The following is a 20,290-nucleotide window of genomic DNA, read 5'->3' on the forward strand; positions in this document are numbered from 1 at the left end:
TGGTGGTGGTGGTCATTGGTGGTGGTCAGTGGTGGTGGTGGTCAGTGGTGGTGGTGGTGGTCAGTGGTGGTGGTCAGTGGTGGTGGTCAGTGGTGGTGGTCAGTGGTGGTGGTCAGTGGTGGCGGTGGTCAGTAATGGTGGTGGTGGTCAGTGGTGGTGGTGGTCAGTGGTGGTGGTGGTCAGTGGTGGTGGTGGTCAGTGGTGGTGGTGGTGGTCAGTGGTGGTGGTGGTCAGTGGTGGTGGTGGTCAGTGGTGGTGGTCAGTGGTGGTGGTGGTCATTGGTGGTGGTGGTCATTGGTGGTGGTGGTCAGTGGTGGTGGTGGTCAGTGGTGGTGGTGGTCAGTGGTGGTGGTGGTGGTCAGTGGTGGTGGTGGTCAGTGGTGGTGGTGGTCAGTGGTGGTGGTCAGTGGTGGTGGTGGTCAGTGGTGGCGGTGGTCAGTGGTGGCGGTGGTCAGTGGTGGTGGTGGTCAGTGGTGGTGGTGGTCAGTGGTGGTGGTCAGTGGTGGCGGTGGTCAGTGGTGGTCAGTGGTGGCGGTGGTCAGTGGTGGCGGTGGTCAGTGGTGGCGGTGGTCAGTGGTGGTGGTGGTGGTCAGTGGTGGCGGTGGTCAGTGGTGGCGGTGGTCAGTGGTGGTGGTGGTCAGTGGTGGTGGTGGTGGTCAGTGGTGGTGGTGGTCAGTGGTGGTGGTGGTGGTCAGTGGTGGTGGTGGTCAGTGGTGGTGGTGGTCAGTGGTGGTGGTGGTGGTCAGTGGTGGTGGTGGTCAGTGGTGGTGGTGGTGGTCAGTGGTGGTGGTGGTGGTCAGTGGTGGTGGTGGTGGTCAGTGGTGGTGGTGGTGGTCAGTGGTGGTGGTGGTGGTCAGTGGTGGTGGTGGTCAGTGGTGGTGGTGGTCAGTGGTGGTGGTGGTGATCAGTGGTGGTGGTGGTCAGTGGTGGTGGTGGTCAGTGGTGGTGGTGGTCAGTGGTGGTCAGTGGTGGTGGTGGTCAGTGGTGGTGGTGGTCAGTGGTGGTGGTGGTCAGTGGTGGTCAGTGGTGCTATGCTCAAAGAAGGAAAGAAATTAGATTCAAGGATCTCTCTCTCTTTCTCTCCTGTCTATCATTTTTTCTCTCCTATCTAGTGATGGGGATGAAATGGGGAGGGAATAAGGGGTGGGGAAAAGGAGAGCCCACAACGCAGTAAAAGTCAGCTACAGTGGCAGGTGCTGAGAGAAACCCTGTCTCAAAAACCTTTGAACTCCTCCTCCTCCCCCCTTAGTTGCCGATCCTGGCGTGAACCCCCACACCTGGCCTTCCAGATTTCATTTGCAAAATAAAAAAGGTGAGAGTTAGGGTTATAGATACACATCTGTATCTACAGAGTTCTGATATAGACGTAGGCATATAGGTATATAGCACAGGGGCTAAAACAGGAGAGACCGCAGCTCGACAAGGTGGAAAACAGGAACATGTTGCCCTTTGACATCCACACACACGCACTGTTGTAGGTGTGCACACAAACACATGGAAATAAATAAATAACTGAGCTGGAGTTGTCGTTGAGAGAGCAATAGTGTACATGAAGCCATGAGTTCCCCCCCCCCCAACACCATGTAAACCTAGGCGCAGTGGCGTTCCCGTAATTCTAGCCCTTGGAAGATGGAGGCAGGAGGGTCAGAAGTTTAAGTCAGAGGGCAGACTGGGCTCCATGAGACCCTGTCTCAGAGAGAGGGAAGGGGAGAGGGAGAAAGGGAGACAGGACGGGGGAGAAAACAGGCCCCTTGGAACGGAAGGCTATCCAAGTCCTTTTCCATGGATGCCCATCCAAGAGTTGGGAGGGTTGGGATTTAATATGTTGGCTCCAGCAACTGGGAGAGGCACTAATAGTCTGTTGTTTGGTTAATTAAAGCCATAAAGATTTAATAGCAGCCCACAGTTAACCACAGTTAATAAGCTTGAAATGCTAGGACTTCCCTGGCATCCCGGAGAAGGAATCCGAATTTTTTGGAGATGAGAACACTGCACTGGATTTATCATATGAACCTTAGCCACCCTGGCCACACATTTAAAGGGTCCAGAAACCATTTCCCTAACTAAACCAATAAGAAATGTAAGTCAGGCCGGACATGGTGGGGCATGCGTTTAATCCCAGCACTCGGGAGGCAGCGGCAGGTGGATCACTGTGAGTTCGAGGCCAGCCTGGTCTACAAAGTGAGTCCAGGATAGCCAGGGCTACACAGAGAAACCCTGTCTTGAAAAACGAAAGAAAGAAAGAAAGAAAGCAAGCTATCGTTATCTTACAATCCTAGCATATGGGAAGTTGAGGCGGAACAGTAGTCTAAGGCCAACCTGGGCTACTTAGCAAGATGTCCAGGGTAGGAGTTAAGGGAGGGAAGAAAAAAGAAGGAAAAGGGAGGGAGGGTGCTGGAGAGATGGCTCAGTAGGTAAAGCGTTGCCCAGCAAGCATGAGGACCTGAGTTCGAATTCCCAGCACCCTCCTAAATGTTGGATAAGGTAGCATGTGTCTAAAGTCCTAGGCAGAATAGGAGGCAGAAACAGAGAATTGTGTAAGCTTGTGGACCTAGCCTGGAATGAGCAATGCAAGCAACAAAAAAGGAGACCCTGCCTCCAAGCGGGTGGAAGGCTGGTGTGGAGCCCTGAACTGGTCCTCTGACTCCACATATGTTCTGTGCAAGCAGGAACCCTCACTCACATACAAATGTGTACACACATCACTCATGCACATCTACAATACACATCACACGAAGGAAGGAAGGAGGGGAAAAAAAGGCAAAGGGAGGGCTGCCTGTGGCCTTGCTCTGATGGCTAGAGTCACTGGACAGGTCAGCAGCAGCCTGTCCCCCTAGCCATGCAGAAGCCAAACACTGAGATTCTGCAAAGGCGAGATGCAGGCTGATGACATGGCTCACTGGTAGAGGGTTTGCCCAGCACACAAGAGACCCTTCACAGCTAGCTTTTACACACACACACACACACACACACACACACACACACACACACACACACACACACCCTTAGTGACTTGATTTTCCTCATCCTGGGTTCCTCAGCTGCAAACTGGCAGTTAAGGCCCGAGGCAGGGCTTGTGAGCGGCCCAGGTCTCATAGTAGACCTGCAAGAGATCAGTTCCTGCTGGTGCCTGGGCACCCTTATTCGCTCTGGGGGAGCAGTGAGATGTTGGGGCTTCTGGAAAGAGGGAACTGATGTGAGGATCAGGCAGAGGAAGCTGCCAGACTGACTGTCCATGCAGTCCAGCAGCCGGGCTGGATATGGGTTGCCCAGCCCGCTGCAGATCTCCGCCCTTTTTGTCCTTTGAAGGAGTCCTCCTGTCCTGAGGGCCCTCCACCATCTGCTCTGTGGTCTTGGAGCCTGGGCCAGCTCTTCCCCGGGCTGCAGAGGCAGAGTCGTTAGGGACACCTGTTTCCCCTCCTCCCACTCCCAGGCGGGAAGCCACCACAGAGCTGCACCTGGGCACAGCAGGGCCTGGGAACACCCGACGCACCCAAGGCCGGCCGCCGGCCCCCCCCCCCCCCCCCCCCCCCGTCCCTGCACAGGGTCAGGAGAGGGCAAGCAAGTGGCCATTAAACCTGCCCTCCCGGCACAATTGCTCAAGTGGCATAAAACTGGCAGGAGAATAAAGACGAGGAGGAAATAAAGCTGTGTATAGAAGAGACACCAACGTGTAATGAGGAGCTGCAAGTGTCAGGAAGGGCTAATCTGCAAGTGATCTTGGGCAATTGCAAGACCTGTGTGCTTCCCTCGCACAGGTCTGTCGGGAGAGAAGGTAGAGTGGGTGACGTTAAGTGAACGTCTCAAAAAAGACACTTGTTTTTGCTTTTGTTTTCCTTTCTTTTTCTCTTTTAACTTTAATTTATTATTATTTTATTTATTTATTTATTTTGGTTTTTTGAGACAGGGTTTCTCTGTAGGCCTGGCTGTCCTGGACTCACTTTGTAGACCAGGCTGGCCTCTAACTCACAGCAATCCTCCTGCCTCTGCCTCCCAAGTGCTGGGATTAAAGGCGTGCACCACTCCCCTGGCTCTATTTATTTATTTGTTATTTATTTATTTATTTATTTATTTATTTATTTATTTATTTATTGGTTTTTCCAGACAGGGTCTCTCTGTGTTAGCGTTGGCCGTCCTGGACTCACTTTGTAGACCAGGCTGGCCTCGAACTCACAGCGATCCGCCCACCTCTGCCTCCCGAGTGCTGTTGTTATTTATCTTTAGGCAGGGTCTCACACTGCAGTCCTGGGTGGCTTGGAACCCTTTGGCATACTGCTTGTAGCCCAAGCATATGCCCTGTGGTTAGCTCCAACTGAGAATTTAGAAGATTATCAATTCTCAGCTGGGTGGTGGTGGTGGTGCATGCCTTTAATACCAGCGCTTGGGAGGCAGAGGCAGGTGGATCTCTGTGAGTTCGAGGCCGGCCTGGTCTACAAAGCAAGTCCAGGACAGTCAAGGCTACACAGAGAAACCCTGGCTCAAAAACAAACAAAAAAGATTATCAATTCTCTAGACACAGGAGTTCTTTCTAGGTTAAAAAAAAAAAAAGCCGGGCTGCTGCTGCTGCTGCTGGTTGTAGTGGTGGTGGCAGCGGCTCACACCTTTAATGCCAGCACTTGGGAAGCAGAAGCAGGTGGATCACTATGAGTTCGAGGTCAGCCTGGTCTACAAAGTGAGTCCAAGACAGCCAGGGCTACACAGAGAGACCCTGTCTTGAGAACCAAAATTAAAAAGAAAAGAAAAGTGGTATTGGCGTGAGGTGTAGGTCAGCAGTCCTAGCGTGCTTGCTTAGACTTAAGAAACCGTGGGCATTTAATCCTAACATCCTCCTAAAATAACAAATAAGCTAAAAATAAGTAACAACACAGGCTGTAACCATATGGCAAGAGGTTTTCTGAGCATCTTTTAAATTATAGGAACAGCAGGGCTGGAGAGATGGCTCCATGGTTAAGAGCACTGATTGCTCTTTCAGAGGTCCTGGGTTCAATTCCCAGTACCCACATGGAGGCCCATGACCATTTGTAAGTCTAGTCTCTTGGGATCTAATGTCTTCTTCTAGCTTCCTTAGGCACCAGGTACATACATGGCGCATAGACGTACATTCAGGCAAAACGTCCATACAACTAGCAGCAGCAGCAATAATGATGATGATGATTATTATTAATAATAATAATAATAATAATAATAATAATAATAATAATAATAATAAAAAATAATGTTCAACCGTGCCTCTGCCAGCCATGACCTTGAGCAGGCCACTTAGTCTGAGCCTCAGTTGTGTGCACTGAAGCCGCTGGTGGGTGACAGGAAGGAAGAAGAGCTGTATGTGACAGTCTCACGTCCACCTGGGGCCCTCGGCCCAATGAATGGCAATCGCCCTCCAGTAGAGCCAGGGAATAGGATGGGGAAGGCTTTGAGAAATTGGGGCTGGTGGCACCCACCTTGTTTGTTTGTTTTTTGTTTTATCAAGACAGGGTCTCTCTGTGTAGCACTGGCTGTCCTGGATTCACTTTGTAGACCAGGCTGGCCTCGAATTAACATCACTAACATCGATCTGTCTGCCTCTGCCTCCTGAGTGCTGGGATTAAAGGTGTGTGCCACCACGCCCCGGCTTCGTGGCACCCGCCTTTAGTCCCAGTCAGCACTTGGGAGGCAGAAGCAGGCGGATTCTCTGTGAGTTGAAGGCCAGCCTGGTCTACATAGCAAGGTACTTGCAAGCCAGGGCTCTGTTACACAGACAGACCTTGTCTCAAAAAAGAAAAGAGAAGCCTCTAAGGACTGAAATGCTCTTCAGACATGAAGGAGGGTATGAGAGGGTGGGTGCCCAGTTCCTGGGATAGGAGGGGGACCTGAGTTCCCGGACACCCCTCCTCTGCAAGCACCCTGAACTAGGGGGGAGAGCAGCTGAGCTGCAGCTGGGCCTGAGGCCTGGGAGGCAGTCTAGGGCAGCCTCCTCCCCCCCCTGCCCCCAGCCCACACCTCAGAGCTGCAGCTGGGCCTGAGGCCCGGGAGGCAGTCTAGGGCAGCCTCCTCCCTCCCTCCCTGAGCATCTGAGGCTTGCAGCTGGGTCATACCTCTTCTCTAGTGGACAATGGCTACGACATGGCTGCTTCTTCTCCTGGCCCTCAGGTGTCAGGGCCTGCCCACAGGTAAGTCCCTTTTGCCTCCCTCTTTTGCTACCACTGAGCCTACCCTCTGGTACCAGCTGAGCCTCTACAGTGATGGCTGGGATCCTTGGCTACCTGGTTCTGGAGGCCTCATGTCTTCCGCCAGAGGAGGTGTCGGCAGGACCTGCTGTCCCTCTTGGAAGCACAGAGAAGAAACAGCATCCCTGGGTGCAGCCCCAGCTAGTCAGGAGGCTGAGACGGGAGAAGACAAAGTTCAAAGGCAGCCTGGGCAACTTAGTGAGGGTTCATCTCAAAAGAAAATGTAAAAGGGGCACAAGAGGGGGAGCCCAGTGGTAGAGCACGTGCCTTGTTAGCCTGCAGGAGGTCCAGGTTCAACCCCAGAACTGACTCTTAGAAGAGAAAAAGAACAGGCTAGATGGGAGCCCACAGAAGTTGGAGGCTCACGGAGCCAGGGCTGTGTTGTAGGATATGAAGTGATGCTCTAGGGACAACATTGTGAGGTCCTGGGCCGTCATTCCTGCCCTCTGGGTACCCTCCTCCCACTGGGACCAGGGTGTCTCAAGTTCACTTCCAACTCAGGGACGTCCCAAGGTGTCAGCGGCTTGCCAAGCAGTTAGCTCCAGTTAGCCGAGGATCGGTTCCTTGGCAGGAGACTTCCGGGCCCTCTGAAGCATGGACATGTGACGTGTGTAGTGAGGGAGGCCCTGGACTTCTGAGTCAGGGGATCTACTGGATCTGAAATTTACCCCTCGTGTAAATTGCAAGAAGGCTCAGCAGGAGGCCTGAGCTCTGGGAAGAAAGCCCTTGGGATGAGGAGAAACACTCTGGGAGGCCGTACGGCAAAGGCTGAAGCTGAGTGGGTTCAGGAGGCTGAGGGCCCTGGGGCTCACAGAGATCCACCTGCCTCTGCCTGCCAGAGTGCTAGGATTACAGGCCTGCGCCACCGTCCAGCTTAGACATTCTTCAAGGCAAGGAAGACTAGGAGCTTTGTGGTCACAGAGGCTCAAGTTCAAATGCGTCCACAGACCAGTTGTTTGGCCTCCTATTACCTTCAACTCATCTTCCAGAAGTCTCTCTGGCACCCTGGGGCATGTTTGTTTGTTTGTTTGTTTGTTTTTTGAGACAGGCTTTTTCTGGGTAGCCTTGGCTGTCCTGGACTGGCTTTGTAGACCAGGCTGGCCTCAACTCACAACAATCCACCTGCCTCTACCTCAACAAGTGCTGGAATTAAAGGTGTGGGCCACCACGCCTGGCTCACCAGCTTCCATCTTAAACAGCTTAGCCTAATACGTTCATATTGTACAACTCACCGCCCCCCATTACTCCTGCCTCCGCCTCCTGAGAGCTGGGATTACTAACATGGCAGCTTCACCAGGCTTAGATTGTTTGTTTGTTTGTTTGTTTGTTTTTCGAGACAAGGTTTCTCTGTGTAACCTTGGCTGTCCTAGACTCCCTTTGTAGACCAGGCTGGCCTCGAACTCACAGTGATCCACCTGCCTCTGCCTCCCAAGTGCTGGGATTAAAGGCGTGCGCCACCATGCCCGGCTGATACTTTTTTCCAAGAAGGGAAGCTTCCTCCCCAGAGGCACCAGCTCTCCTCAGGCGGCACAACTTGGTATTGTAAGCACCTGTTTATGAAGCTAATGCATTTCCCACAGGACCAAGTTCCTCGAAGGCCCAGGCAACGTCTTTCTCAAGGTTATATACCCAGTAGCTGGCACACAAAGGAGTTGCCAGGCAGTGGTGGTGCATGCCTTTGATCCCAGCACTCGGGAGGCAGAGACAGGAGGATCTTTGAGTTCGAGGCCAGCCTGGTCTACAGAGTGAATTCTGTGACAGTCAAAGCTGCAGAGAGAAACCCTGTCTCAAAAACAAAGCAAAACCAAAAAGGGGGTGGGGGCTCAGAAAGGATGGATGGGCAGTCAGTAGGAAGAACAATGGAGGATGGATGGGTTCTAAGATGAAGGATGGAGGCCAGGCGGTGGTGGCGCACGCCTTTAATCCCAGTGCTTGGGAGGCAGAGGCAAGAGGATTGCTGTGAGTTCTAGGCCAGCCTGGTCTATAAAAGCGAGTCCAAGACAATCAAAGCTACACAGAGAAACCCTGTCTTAAAAAACAAAAAAAGAAACAAACAAAAAAAGATGCAGGTTGGATTGACACCTGGCTCGAGGGCTGTGGAGCTGGCTCAGTGATTCAGAATGCTCACTGCACAAGCATGAGGACCTGAGTTCAAATCCTCAGTGCCCACGTGAAAAGCTGTGCATCACTGTAAGTGTGCCTGAAATCCCAGCACCAGGGAGAGCAGAGCCAGGAAGATCACTGGGGGCTTGCTGGGTGCAGGCCTTGCTCCAAGTGCAGTGAGAGAGTCAGTCATAACGGAACAGGGTGGCAAGTGCTACAGCAGGTCAGCGAATGGCCGCCTCTGGCCTCTATGCACGAATAGGCATTCCTGCACGCACGCACACACACACACACACACACACACACACACACACACACACACACAAGAAAGAAGAAAGAAAAGCTTGATAGAAGGAAGAAGAGGTGAAATGAATAAATGCAAGAAGGGAGGAGGGTAGACTGAAGGACACAGGGGCGAGTGGGAATGCAACCTTCAGGAAAGTTCCGTTCTGGAGGCACACACTGACACTCTCCTCTCTTGCAGGCGGAGCTGGCCTTCCCTTTCCATCTCTGGCCCCACCCGTCACACTGCTGGTGGACGGGAGGCGGCAGGTGCTAGTGGTCTGCCTGGTCCTGGATGCCCCACCTCCCCACCTTGACAGCCCCGTCTGGTTCTCAGTCGGCAACGGCAGCGCACTAGACGCCTTCACCTACGGGCCCTCGCCAGCACCGGATGGCACCTGGACGAGCCTGGCCCAGCTTTCCTTGCCTTCTGAAGAGCTGGAAGCCTGGGAGCCCTTGGTCTGCCACACCAGGCCTGGGGCTGGCGGGCAGAGCAGGAGCACACGCCCCCTCCAGCTGACAGGTGGGCATGGAGCCTGGGGTCCTGTCCCTTTACATAGCCTGGGAACAGAATATGGTGGGGGAGGAGAGTTAGGCTCTGGACGTGGGGCATGAAGGACAATGTAAGGGCAGAGCCTGGCTCTTGGTAGAGAGGTCTCGAGGCCAGGATTCCTGGGATTCCCAGCTGTGATCTATGGCTCAGGTTCTCCCCTGAGCCTTAATCCCAGCACTTGAGAAGTGGAGGAGGAGGATCAGGAATTCAAAGCTGTCTTTGGCTACATAGTAGTAATTCAGGGCCTGCTTGGGCTCCAGGAGACCACTGCTCAAAAACCAAAAGAAAGGCAAATCCAGTCTCTTGTGTGTGATTTCTAAGAGACATAACTGTTAATGCGTTATTTATAGGTGCATATATACATATGTTTTGTATATGTCACCTAGGCAAACAGTTCACATACACATACTCAAAGCCTGTAAGACCAAACAATAATTAAGAACAACCCCCATCTCATAGCAAGTTACTCCATGTCAAACACTGTCCTAAATGTTTCTTTTTCTTTTTCTTTTTTTTCCAAGACAGGGTTTCTCTGTGTAGCCCTGGCTGTCCTGGACTCCCTCTGTAGACCAGGCTGCTTATTTTAAATTTTTTAAAGATTATTATTTTGAAGTGTGTTTGTGTGTGTGTGTGTGCAGATGCTTGAGAAGACTAAAAACATTGGACCCCATGGAGCTGGAATTACAGCTACCAGCCTCATGACAAGGGCATTAGGAACCAAAGCCTGGTCTCCTGGAAAAGCAATATGCGCTTTGAACTCGCCCAAAATTTCCTGTTTTTAAAGACTTGTCCTATTATTGTCCCCATTTCCAAGTCACTGGGAGGTGTCACATGATGAAGTCAACCATCATTACTACTGACCCAGTAACTGACTTCTTCAGGTGTCCACATAGCCAGGCCAGGGTGTCATGTGTCAAGTGCTGTCCACCATTTTGAAGCAGGGTCTCTCACTGACCCAGTGACATCCAATGCTTCTCCTGTCTGCCTTCCCAGCCATGCAATTGCAAGTATGTACCACTATACCACTTGTTTGGTTGGTTGGGTGTTTTTTGTTTTTTTGTTTTTTGTATTTTTATTTTTGTTTTCAAGACAGGGTTTCTCTATGTAGCCTTTGCTGTTCTGGACTCACTTTGTAGACCAGGCTAGCCTCGAACAAGTGCTGGGATTAAAGGCATGTGCTACCACGTCCGGCCCATATGCCCAGCTTTTTTGTTTTGTTTTGTTTTGTTTTGTTTTGTTTTGTTTTTGAGACGGTCTTTCTGTGATCTTGGCTGTTCTGGAACTCACTATGTAAGACCAGGCTGGCCTTGAATTTACAGAGATCTGCCTGCCTCTGCCTTCCAAGTGCCCTGCTCCCAGCTTTTTAATAAGGGTTCTGGGGAGCCAACTCAGGAAAGCACTTTCCCACTAAACCATCTCCTGAGCCAAGCAGACCCATAAATCTGGCTGTCTCCACCTCCCCAGTGCTGGATTATAAATATGGGCTACCACGCCCTTTGTTTTGTTTTGTTTGTTTCTGTTTTCAAGACAGGGTTTCTCTATGTAGCCTTGGCTGTCCTGGATTTGCTGTGTAGACCAAGCTGGTCTAACTGTGCAGACCAGGCTGGCCTTGAACTCACAAAGATCCACCTGCCTCTGCCTCCCGAGTGCTAGGATTAAAGGCATGCACTACCACACCCAGCTCTGTTTTGTTGTTTGAGACAGGGTTTTTCTGTGTAGCCCTGGCTGTCTTGTTTCTTTTTAAACATGGGTTCTGGGGCTAGAACTCAGATCTTGTACCTATACAGCAAGCACAGTGATGATGATTGAACATTTGGGTCACATCAGTTTTATTACCTCCCAAAGAGGATTGCTTGATTTAAACAAAAAAGAAAAAAAAAAGCCTTCCAGCAAAAGCTGTGAGAGAACGGGTCCTTGTGGGAGGGGACTGAGGTGCCCCTTAGGGGCCAGGATTGTCAGGCAGGGAGGGGAAGAGAGATGGCTCCTCAGGACTTGCTAACAAGTGGGCTCAGGAGCTCCACGCATGTTGGCCAGGGCCAGGCATAGATATAGCCCTGGGACTGCGAGGTGCCCGCCCATCCCATAGTACTCACTCTTTGTTTTTTTGGCTCACAGGGGAAGCACCCACATCCAGGTCGTGCTTTCAGGAGCCTCTCAGGGGTGAGTTGTCAGGGCATGCGGGGTGGGGGAATGGGGGGAGTGGGGGTGGGGGGTGGGACGGGACGGGGGGCGGGGCGTGTGGCAGGATGGCAGCCGGCATTCAGCTCTGATTTGACCACGGGTGCTATGGGGTTGCAGTTGGGGGAACCGCGAAGTGTCCAGTTAAGGGACTGCTTTGCTCAGGGCTAGCCTGGGCTTCACTGGAGCAGCACAGATGAAGGCAATGTAAGAGGACTGATGGCTCCTTGGGTAGGCGGGTGGAAGGAGGTAGGAGAGGCAGCCGAGGTGCCTGAGGTGCTGAGAGGAACGCTGGCCGATAACCACAGCGTCTTGCCCGTGTCTTGCCCGGATATGCTGAACTATTTATTCTTTGCATCAGACACTCACTCCTGCCAGGCGGCCTCCCCCGCCAAATAAAATAAAACGAGGGCTAAGTGGGCACTTCTTATTACCAGGAGAAAATCAGGTTAGACACCCGGAAGGAATTTCCTTCGAGGAGGAGGCAGAGGACAGGCCCTTCCTGTCCTTTGGGAGGTCCAGGCCTCCTGGGGACTTTTCCCGGCTCCTTCTTCCGCAGGGACACCGGGTCAGGTACTGTGGCTGAGCGCGCTGCGCCTGCTTCTCTTCAAGCTGCTTCTGCTGGACGTCCTCTTGACCTGCAGCCCCCTCTGCGCGCTGGCGGGCCAGCATCCACTGCCGCCACCCCCATGCCAGCCCCTGCCTCCCGCTCACCGGATTTGGACATAGTTGAGAGAGAGTTGGAGCTTCGATCCTACCCAGCCTTCTGAGCCTCTTTTCTGGAACCCTTCTGAAGACTTTGAGGGATGCTTCTGCGACCTGGGGCAGGAATGCAAAGCCCAGGCTGTGAAGAGGCCGGCTGGGCCCGGAGATCACAATCCCTTCCTGAGTGTTCCTTACTCAAGTTGGGGGGGTGCTTTGTTTTGTTTCTCTCTGAATGTGGTCTGACTCTTCCTGTAATTGGGGCCGTCTGGGAGCGATCTCTGCCTCCACCCTCTGAGTGAGACTTTGAGAGGAAAAGGACTGTGTCTCTCACGTCGGACAGGGTAGGAAGATGTGCCCAGTGATCGATCAGTCACAATACAGGAGGCTTAGAGGACACAAGCGCATTAGGAAGCTTCTCTTCCGTGTGCCTGGGAGACGGGGTGGTGGGGCCAGTCAAAGAGGAAGCAGTGTCCTGGGTAGGCTTTCTGGAGGAGGGGTGAGAACCTGGAAATTGCAGAGTGGGTCGGGGGGCGGGGTTTGGGGAGGATTCTCTCCTTCCTCTATGTCAGTCACTGGACGAGGACCCTCTCTGAGAGGGCAGGGAGTCAGGGCTCAGCTGCTGGCCTTGTGTAGTCTTGACAGAAGAGAGCCAGGCGAGGATTCCCAGGACATCAGGATCACATCCAATGCTAGCAGCGGAAGACAGTAATTGCAAACCTACGCACTATTAATTAATTAAAAGTCATTATCCATGGACTGGAGAGATGGCTTAGAGGTTAAGAGCACTGACTGCTCTTCCAGAGGTACAGAGTTCAATTCCCAGCAACTGCATGGTGGCTCACAACCATCTACAATCTGATCTGATGCCCTCTTCTGGTTTGCAGGTGTACCTGCAGGCAGAGCACTATATACATAATAAATAAATCAATCTTTTTTTAAAAAAGTCATTATTCATTTGACAGATACTCAGCATCATCCGAGAGCTAGGTACCAAAGAGTTTTGGTATCTTCATTAGGGTTCCTATTGCTGTGAGAAGACACCATGGCCATAGAAACTCTTATTAAAGGAAAACATTTAATTGGGGCTGGCTTACAGTGCAGAGGTTTAGTCCATTAGCATCATGGCGGGAAGCACTGGGTCATGCAGGTAGACACGGTTGCTAGAGAGGTAGCTAAGAGTTCTACATGAGGTAGCTGAGATGAGATCCGAGCCACAGGCAGCAGGAACAGACACTGAGCCACTAGGCCCGGCTTAAGCTTCTAAGACCTCAAAGCCCACGGCCTGGTACACACTTCCTCCAATAAAAGCCACGCCTGCTCCAACAAAGCCACACTGCCATATAGTGCCACTCCCTATGGGCCTAAGGGGAGGGGTCATTTTTCTTTTCTTTCTTTTTCTTTTTTTTTTAATTTTTATTTTTTTGGTTTTTTTCGAGACAGGGTTTCTCTGTGTAGCCTTGGCTGTCAATGCACCTGCCTCTGCCTCCAGAGTGCTAGGATTAAAGGGCCACACCTGGCCCTTCTCCCCCCCACCCCCCCCACCCCCCGCCCTGCCCCCCACAGGTTTCTCTATGTATCCCTGGATATCCTGGAGCTCACTCTGTAGACCAGGATAGCCTCAAACTCAGAGATCTGTCCGCCTCTGCCTTCCAAGTGCTGGGACTAAAGGTATGCGCCACCACCGCCTGGCTAGAGGGCTCATTTTTCTAACCACCACCTTTGGCATTGTCGGTTTTACCTTGTTCCCTAATGAGAGCCCGAGCATGGATAGAGGACAAGGTTCCCACAGTGGGAAAGGGTGTGAGAGTCGGTGCCCATAGAGGCCAGAAAGAGGCAGAGCTGTTACAGATGATTGTGAACCACCTAGTGTGGGTGTTGGGTACCCAACAAGGCCTCTGTGAGGCCGTCTCCTCATCCCTTGAGTCAGTCAGTCTTCCTTTCCTGTCTTGCTCCCTCCTCTCCAGAATCTTCTTTTGCTTTTGCTTCTTCAAGACAGAGTCTCACTACATAGCTCTGGCTGTCCTCAAACTCACAGAGGTCCTCTTGCCTCTGGGATTAAAGGCGTGTCCTGTCACTATGCCCAGCCACGAGACCCTTTTGGAATGATGTGTACTGTATATTGTAGCCAGTGCTGGCTACTTTGGGGGTTCCTTTCTCTCTTCTGCCCTTCTCTGCCCCTTCACTTCTTCCCGTTAAGCCCCCTAACGCCAGACAGGAGAGAAAAAAGGAGGGAGGGGAAAGGGGGCATCATTATCATTAGACTATTTTGTGCTGAGTAGGGGCATCGAGTTTCCTGGAGCAAGTTTGAGCTTTGCTTTCAGGATATCTAATTTTGTCTTCTCATTTGTGCACAACTACTTAACAAACTGCAAACAACAGCATCTGCCCACCAACCAGCCACCTATGGGGCTCTAGCATTTATATATCCTCTGAAAAATCCCTAGAAGTCCAAATGGCACAACGTCACAGAAACCGTCTGCAGCTGGCAAAACCACACCCCTGCCAAAGCCTGGGGCAAACCATAGTCAGCTGCTGCAAAGCAGCCCCATGTCTCCACACCTGGGATTAAAATGAAAACATATTCCATAAGACTTCTGTGTTTTTTAGAGAAAATGAAATTCTCACTACTGTATCTATTGTGGCAGGCTCTCAGTTGAACTCTGAATCCACAGCTAAATCTACAGCTCACACATAGCTCAAGATAGCTTGCTCTGAGGCTCCGCTCTCCACACATCACTGGAGCTACTGGTGGGATGCCATTCTTAACGTGCCTCAGGTGGCCTGGGTCCCATGTCCAGCTGGCTGGTCCAATTACTGCTTGCTTCTAGATGAAAGCAGGCAGACCTCGAGGTCAAAGGTCCCATTTCTCACCCAGGGGCGGCAGTTTTCCACCGAATTTTTGCTCTTTTAGAGTGAGGTTTCTAGCCGGGTGTGGTGGCGCACGCCTTTAATCCCAGCACTAGGGAGGCAGAGGCAGGCGGATCTCTGTGAGTTCGAGGACAGCCTGGACTACAAATTGAGTTAGGGACAGCGAAGGCTACACAGAGAAACCCTGTCTCGAAAACCAAAAAAAATTTTTAAAAAAATCCCCTAGAGTGAGATTCCTGGTACCAGATGACAGTGGAAAGTCAGGAGCACCCAAAGCCTGTGATAATACCAAAAATGTTACAGCCCTTTGTTAAGCTGCCATGCTAAGCACGGCAGTGGAAGCAAGCAGACGCCTGGAATTAATTGCAGGCAGGCGGGTCTGGTGAGATGCAGACCCGATGGTGCTTCACTGGCAGTCAGTGCCAAGCTAGCGGTGATGGAGATGGAGTCGGCTTCAGTGGCTGCCAAGGCAGCTCCACCATCCCTGCCTTGCCTGGCAGTCAAGCCCCAGGAGTCCAATGGTGATTTTCCTCCAGAATAAACGGAGTCTCACATGGTCGCGGTGGAGGAATTGTGAGAGCATGAGACAGTAAGCCAGTCAACTTTTATTCACGAACCAGGGATTTATAAACCTAGGGTGGTGGGAAAGGGTTTGTGGTGAGTGTGTCTGATTTGATGGAGCTGGAGGGGCCAGGATACTTGATTTACGTGCTGTGGTATAGTGCCTCACTTACACATGGTAGCATGGCGTCCAAGAGGAACAACACAGCTCTTAATTATCCTATGGGTAGGGGAAGAACTTCCAGGTAGGATTAAAGGTCATTTACCGAAGGCTAGGACCTTCTTAGCATAGGTTGGGGGTGTTTCCAGGAGTCCCCAGGTGCTGGCTGAACAGGTTCTATCAGGACAGGCTCCTTAGATGATCTGGGGTGGGGGTGGGGGGTCTGCAGATCAGGCAAAGAGAAAACCCTGCTTAAAAAAAAGGGAGTCTGTAGTAATAGCCCGTGCTCAGTTGGCTATCTGGAAATGAAAGGCTTCAATCTTAGAAGGCAGTTCCACATCACATGACATTTACATGGGTTCTGGGGGGCTCAATTCTTCTCTTCATGCTTTTGTGGGAGCCATTTTCCCTGACCCCGTCTCTAGCCTCTTTCTATGGATCTTTTAGAGACCAGGAGCACAGCTTCCTGAGATGGCATTGTCTTTATCCCCACAGGAATTGCTCTGTCCCTCCAAGGCCAGGTTCAGGGAGGGGGTCCGGCTGGAGTCTCAGTTGCTTTTCTTTTTTTCTCTTTGATTTTTGGTTTTTGACAGAGTTTCTCTGTGGAGTCTCGACTGACCTGGACTCATTTTGTAGACCAGGCTGGCCTCAAACTCAGAGATCCACCTGCCTCTGCCTCCCCAGTGCTGGGATTTCAGCTGTATGCTATCGAACCTGGCCTTAGCCTCAATTCCTGTAGACCTTGCCCCCTTTGTAGATGTCAGTTCAGATGGTGAGGCCAGGCGTTGGTTTTTGCCTCTGTAAATGTTCCCTCAGCAGCCCTTGGTCCCGAAACTGAGTTCCTTCAGTTTCAGCTTTCCTGGCTCTGCTCTTCAGCCGTGTCCCGTTCCAGTCCCTTAAGGTGCTTGCTGACTTCTGTGGCTGAAAAATGTTTTATCTCCAGGGGTTTCTGAGTCTGTCGAGTCAAGGGTGGTGGTCAGCTTCTGATCTTCCCCAAGTCTAACACAGCCTGGGAAAGTGGAGTCACCCTGGAGGCCGCTCCAATCCGATATACTGTGAAGTTCCATGTGCCATAGCATCCCCTAGCCAAAGTGCCCTGACAGGGACGCTGTAAGTGGCACAGCTCTGGAAGGAAATGTATTCTGGCACCTGGGAGCCAAGGAAGACCACAGAGTCACACAGCATGGGGGGGGGGGGCGGGTTGTAGTGAGAATTTTGTAGTTTTGGTTAAAAACAAAAACAAAACCCAGAAATATTAAAGGAATATGTTTTCATTTTAATCCCCGGTGTGGGGCTAAGTGGCTGCTTCACAGCAGGTGCTATGGTTTGCCCTGTGCTCTGGTAGGGGCATTGTTTTGCCAGCTGCAGATGGTTTCTACCAGTATGGGACATTTGGAATTCTGGGAAATTTTCAGAGGATATATAAATGCTAGAACCCTATGAGGTGGGGTTACTATTGTTGGCTGGTTGGTAGTTGGTTGGATGCTGTTTGTTTCTGTCACACACACACACACACACACACACACACACGCGCACACGCACACGCATACGCATGCACACATGCATGCACACACTCACTCACGCAGGCACGCGCATGCCACAAACTAGAATAAATTAGCTAGCCTGATAGTGAAGATGAAACTTGCCTCAAGGAACTGGATACCCCTCATCAGCAGGTAGTAGTCTAGTGATAACTTTGTACCATTTGCATTCTAGTCTTGTTTCTCTCCAATCTAGTGTGTGTGTGTGTGTGTGTGTGTGTGTGTGTGTGTGTGTGGTGTGTGGCTGTGTGTGTGTGGTGTGGCTGTGTGTACTATTAAAGGTGGAGACAAGAAAAGGGAACCCACAGAGTAGCCAATGCCAGCTACAGGGAGGGAAAAACACAGGAAGGTAGTGGTCTCGGTTGGGTGAGAAGCAGTAAAGAATTGAGCAGGAAATAGGCTTTATATATTTATATGTATATTTTTTGGGGGGGGGGGAGGTCGGAGTTTACCAGGGTGGCCTGGGATTAGAGGGATTATGTGGCCTGAACTTGAAGCAAGCTCAGGGATTGGTAGGGGCGTGTCTCTCTCTCTCTCTCTCTCTCTCTCTCTCTCTCTCTCTCTCTCTCTCGTAGGACATGGCTACTCTCCTGCCTCAGGAGGCTGGGAATGGGTGTAATGTCCCTTAGAGAAGTTTTGGGGACAAGGCCTAACCACTCTTGCCTCCAGGGTCTTATAAAGACAACTGCTTTATTTCTTTTTCTTTTTTTCTTTTTCTTTTCTTGGCTTTTCAAGACAGGGTTTCTCTGTGTAGCCTTGGCTATCCTGAACTCTCTTGGTAGACCAGGCTGGCCTCAAACTCACAGCGATCCACCTTCCTCTGCCTTCCAAGTGCTGGGACTAAAGGTGTGTGCCACCACGTCTGGCCCAACACAACTGCTTTAAACAAGACGTTAAGGCTAACAAAGGACAGGTAAGGCTTGGAGGTCTTCACAAGGGTGGCAAATATACCCAGACTTGAGGAAAGAGCCAGGGCTTTATGGGCAAGGCTGCATTTGCTGACAGCTTCCCAGAAAAGCTGAGCTCAGAAGCAATTTAAATGGCTCGCTCCTGTGTTTGGTGCCAGATTGCATACGAGACCTCAGGCATACAAAGATCCACTCTGCAGCTGAGGTCTGTGTTCAGCCAGGAGGTTCTCAACAAGGCTCTCCTAGTGCCAGGCACTCTGATGTTGCAGAGGCAGAAAAAAAAAATGTAAACGTTCAATGCCAGGGTCCTGCCTTTGGGGAGCTCAGAATAAAAAGAAATAGCAGAAGAGACTGAGATGACATACTAAAAATGCTGGGTTTTTTTCCCCCCCGAGACAGGGTCTCTCTGTACTATCCTTGGCTGTCAGGCTGGCCTCCAACTAACAGAAATCCACCTGCCTCTGCCTCCTGAGTGCTGGGATTAAAGGCGTGTGCCACCACGCCCAGCACAAATGTTGGAATGTTTATCCATCTGTCCCGTACATTTTAAAGCGTGTTTGTTTTGTTTGGAGACAGGACCTCATGTGTTTCAGGCTGCACCCCCTGACGATGTAGCCAAGGCTGACCCTAAACTTCTCTTCCGACTACCTCCTCCTGCCTCCTGAATGCCTCCCTCCAGGTTTGCACTAGCCTGGAGATGGAACACCAGGGATTTGTGCAAGCTTAGGGAAGTGCTCTAACACTAAACCGCATCCCTAATTGTTGGTTAAGGTTTTTTTGTTTGTTTGTTTGTTTTGTTTTTTGGTTTTTTTGAGCCAGGGTTTCTCTGTGTTAGCCTTGGCTGTCCTAGACTCACTTTGTAGACTAGGCTGGCCTCGAACTCACAGAGATCCACCTGCCTCTGCCTCCCGAGTGCTGGCGTGCGCCACCACGCCCGGTTTGTTGGTTAAGTTTTGATCCCATTAATTCACAAAACGATCTGAGCTTCCCAACAGGCTAGCCTCACAGGGATGGTACAAGGATCGCTCTGTCCAGAGAAGAAGCTATTAACTCTAGTTTTCTAAGGACAAACACAAAGTCACTGGGCACCGGGGCTGTTGTGAGTCCCTAAGAATCTATTGCAGCGAGGGGCTGCAATAATACAATTGAAAGGCCAGTGGTCTAGTGAGGGTTTCTAACCTTATGAAGAAAGTCATAAAGAGGGCTGATGAGTTGGCATGGCGGATAAAGGAGTTCGCCTGTAAGCCACCAACCCGATTTGATGCCTAGGACCACCAACATGGTGGAAGGAGGCAGCTGATTCCAGTGGTCTCTCCACGCAAAAATAAATAATTTTTTTTCTTTTACATCTTAGAGGAAAAAAGCGTGAGGCAGGGTGTGGAGGTGCATGCCAGGGGCAGGTGGATCTCTGAATTTGAGGCCAGCCTGGTCCATGCAGTGAGATCCAGGATAGCCAGGGCTTCACAGAGAAACCCTGTCTCGAAAAACAAAAGACAGGAAGGAAAAAAAAAAAACCAAAAAACAAAATGATGAAAGATCGTCTGCTCCACGTTATCCAGGGTTAGAGAGCCCAAATCTGGTCAGGCCAAGTTGTAAGGCCAGGGTTCCACTCTGAAGCTCCAGCTTCTCACAAAGCCTGCCTTTAGAGATCCTTATAGGTCGCCGAAGCCACCATCCACTCTCTGATTGACCGAGGTGGAAAAAAAAAATAAGAAAATCTTTTCCCTCATTGGCTAGAAACCAAATGCCGAGCGATCCCATTGGCGGCGGCGCCCGCGGGCCTCGGTCCTTTCGGAAAGCCGCTAGAGGCGAGGGGGCGGGCCGGGGCGGCCGTTGTCGTGGTTACCCGGAGGCACGTGCGCAGTCCCGGAAGCGGCCGGGGGAAGCTGCTCCGCGCGCGCTGCCGGAGGAAGCGCCACCGGGTCCGCTGCGCTCCGGGTCCGGCTGGGCCATGGAGTCGATGTCTGAGCTCGCGCCCCGCTGCCTCCTGCTTCCCTTGCTGCTGCTGCCGCTGCTGCTCCTACCTGCCCCGAAGCTGGGCCCGAGCCGCGCCTGGGCGGAGGAGACCGACTGGGTGCGATTGCCCAGCAAATGCGAAGGTGAGGGGGCGGGGCCGCGGGGCGTAGCCAGCCCGAGGGGCGGGATGGGGCGGGGCCTGTGGGGAAGGGTCTTGGGTTGGCAGGTCCTGGGGGTCTGGGGTGTCAGCGACCCTGCTGTGTGCTTGG

The 20,290-nt window shown here is 51.7% G+C and overlaps 2 protein-coding genes across 2 annotated transcripts in view; both read left to right on the plus strand.

The window, feature by feature from the left end:
- The first annotated feature begins 5,698 nt into the window (after nt 1–5,698).
- PTCRA (pre T cell antigen receptor alpha) lies at nt 5,699–12,538 on the plus strand. The gene is made up of 4 exons (XM_084753050.1): nt 5,699–6,149; nt 8,794–9,114; nt 11,260–11,304; nt 11,882–12,538. Exons 1-4 carry the CDS (start codon nt 6,092–6,094, stop codon nt 12,049–12,051), a joined length of 594 nt encoding a protein of 197 aa, XP_084609176.1. The 5' UTR covers nt 5,699–6,091; the 3' UTR covers nt 12,052–12,538.
- Nucleotides 12,539–19,923: 7,385 nt separating this feature from the next.
- Nucleotides 19,924–20,290, plus strand: part of CNPY3 (canopy FGF signaling regulator 3) — a 14,046-nt gene continuing 13,679 nt past the window's right edge. Inside the window, exon 1 of the mRNA XM_084753027.1 lies at nt 19,924–20,164. Within this exon, the coding sequence (XP_084609153.1) occupies nt 20,017–20,164 (148 nt within the window). The 5' untranslated portion in view covers nt 19,924–20,016. The remainder of the gene's footprint in view (nt 20,165–20,290) is intronic.

Source organism: Acomys minous, assembly GCF_964271855.1.
Source record: "Acomys minous genome assembly, chromosome: 13".
In the NCBI taxonomy this organism is placed as follows: domain Eukaryota; kingdom Metazoa; phylum Chordata; class Mammalia; order Rodentia; family Muridae; genus Acomys; species Acomys minous.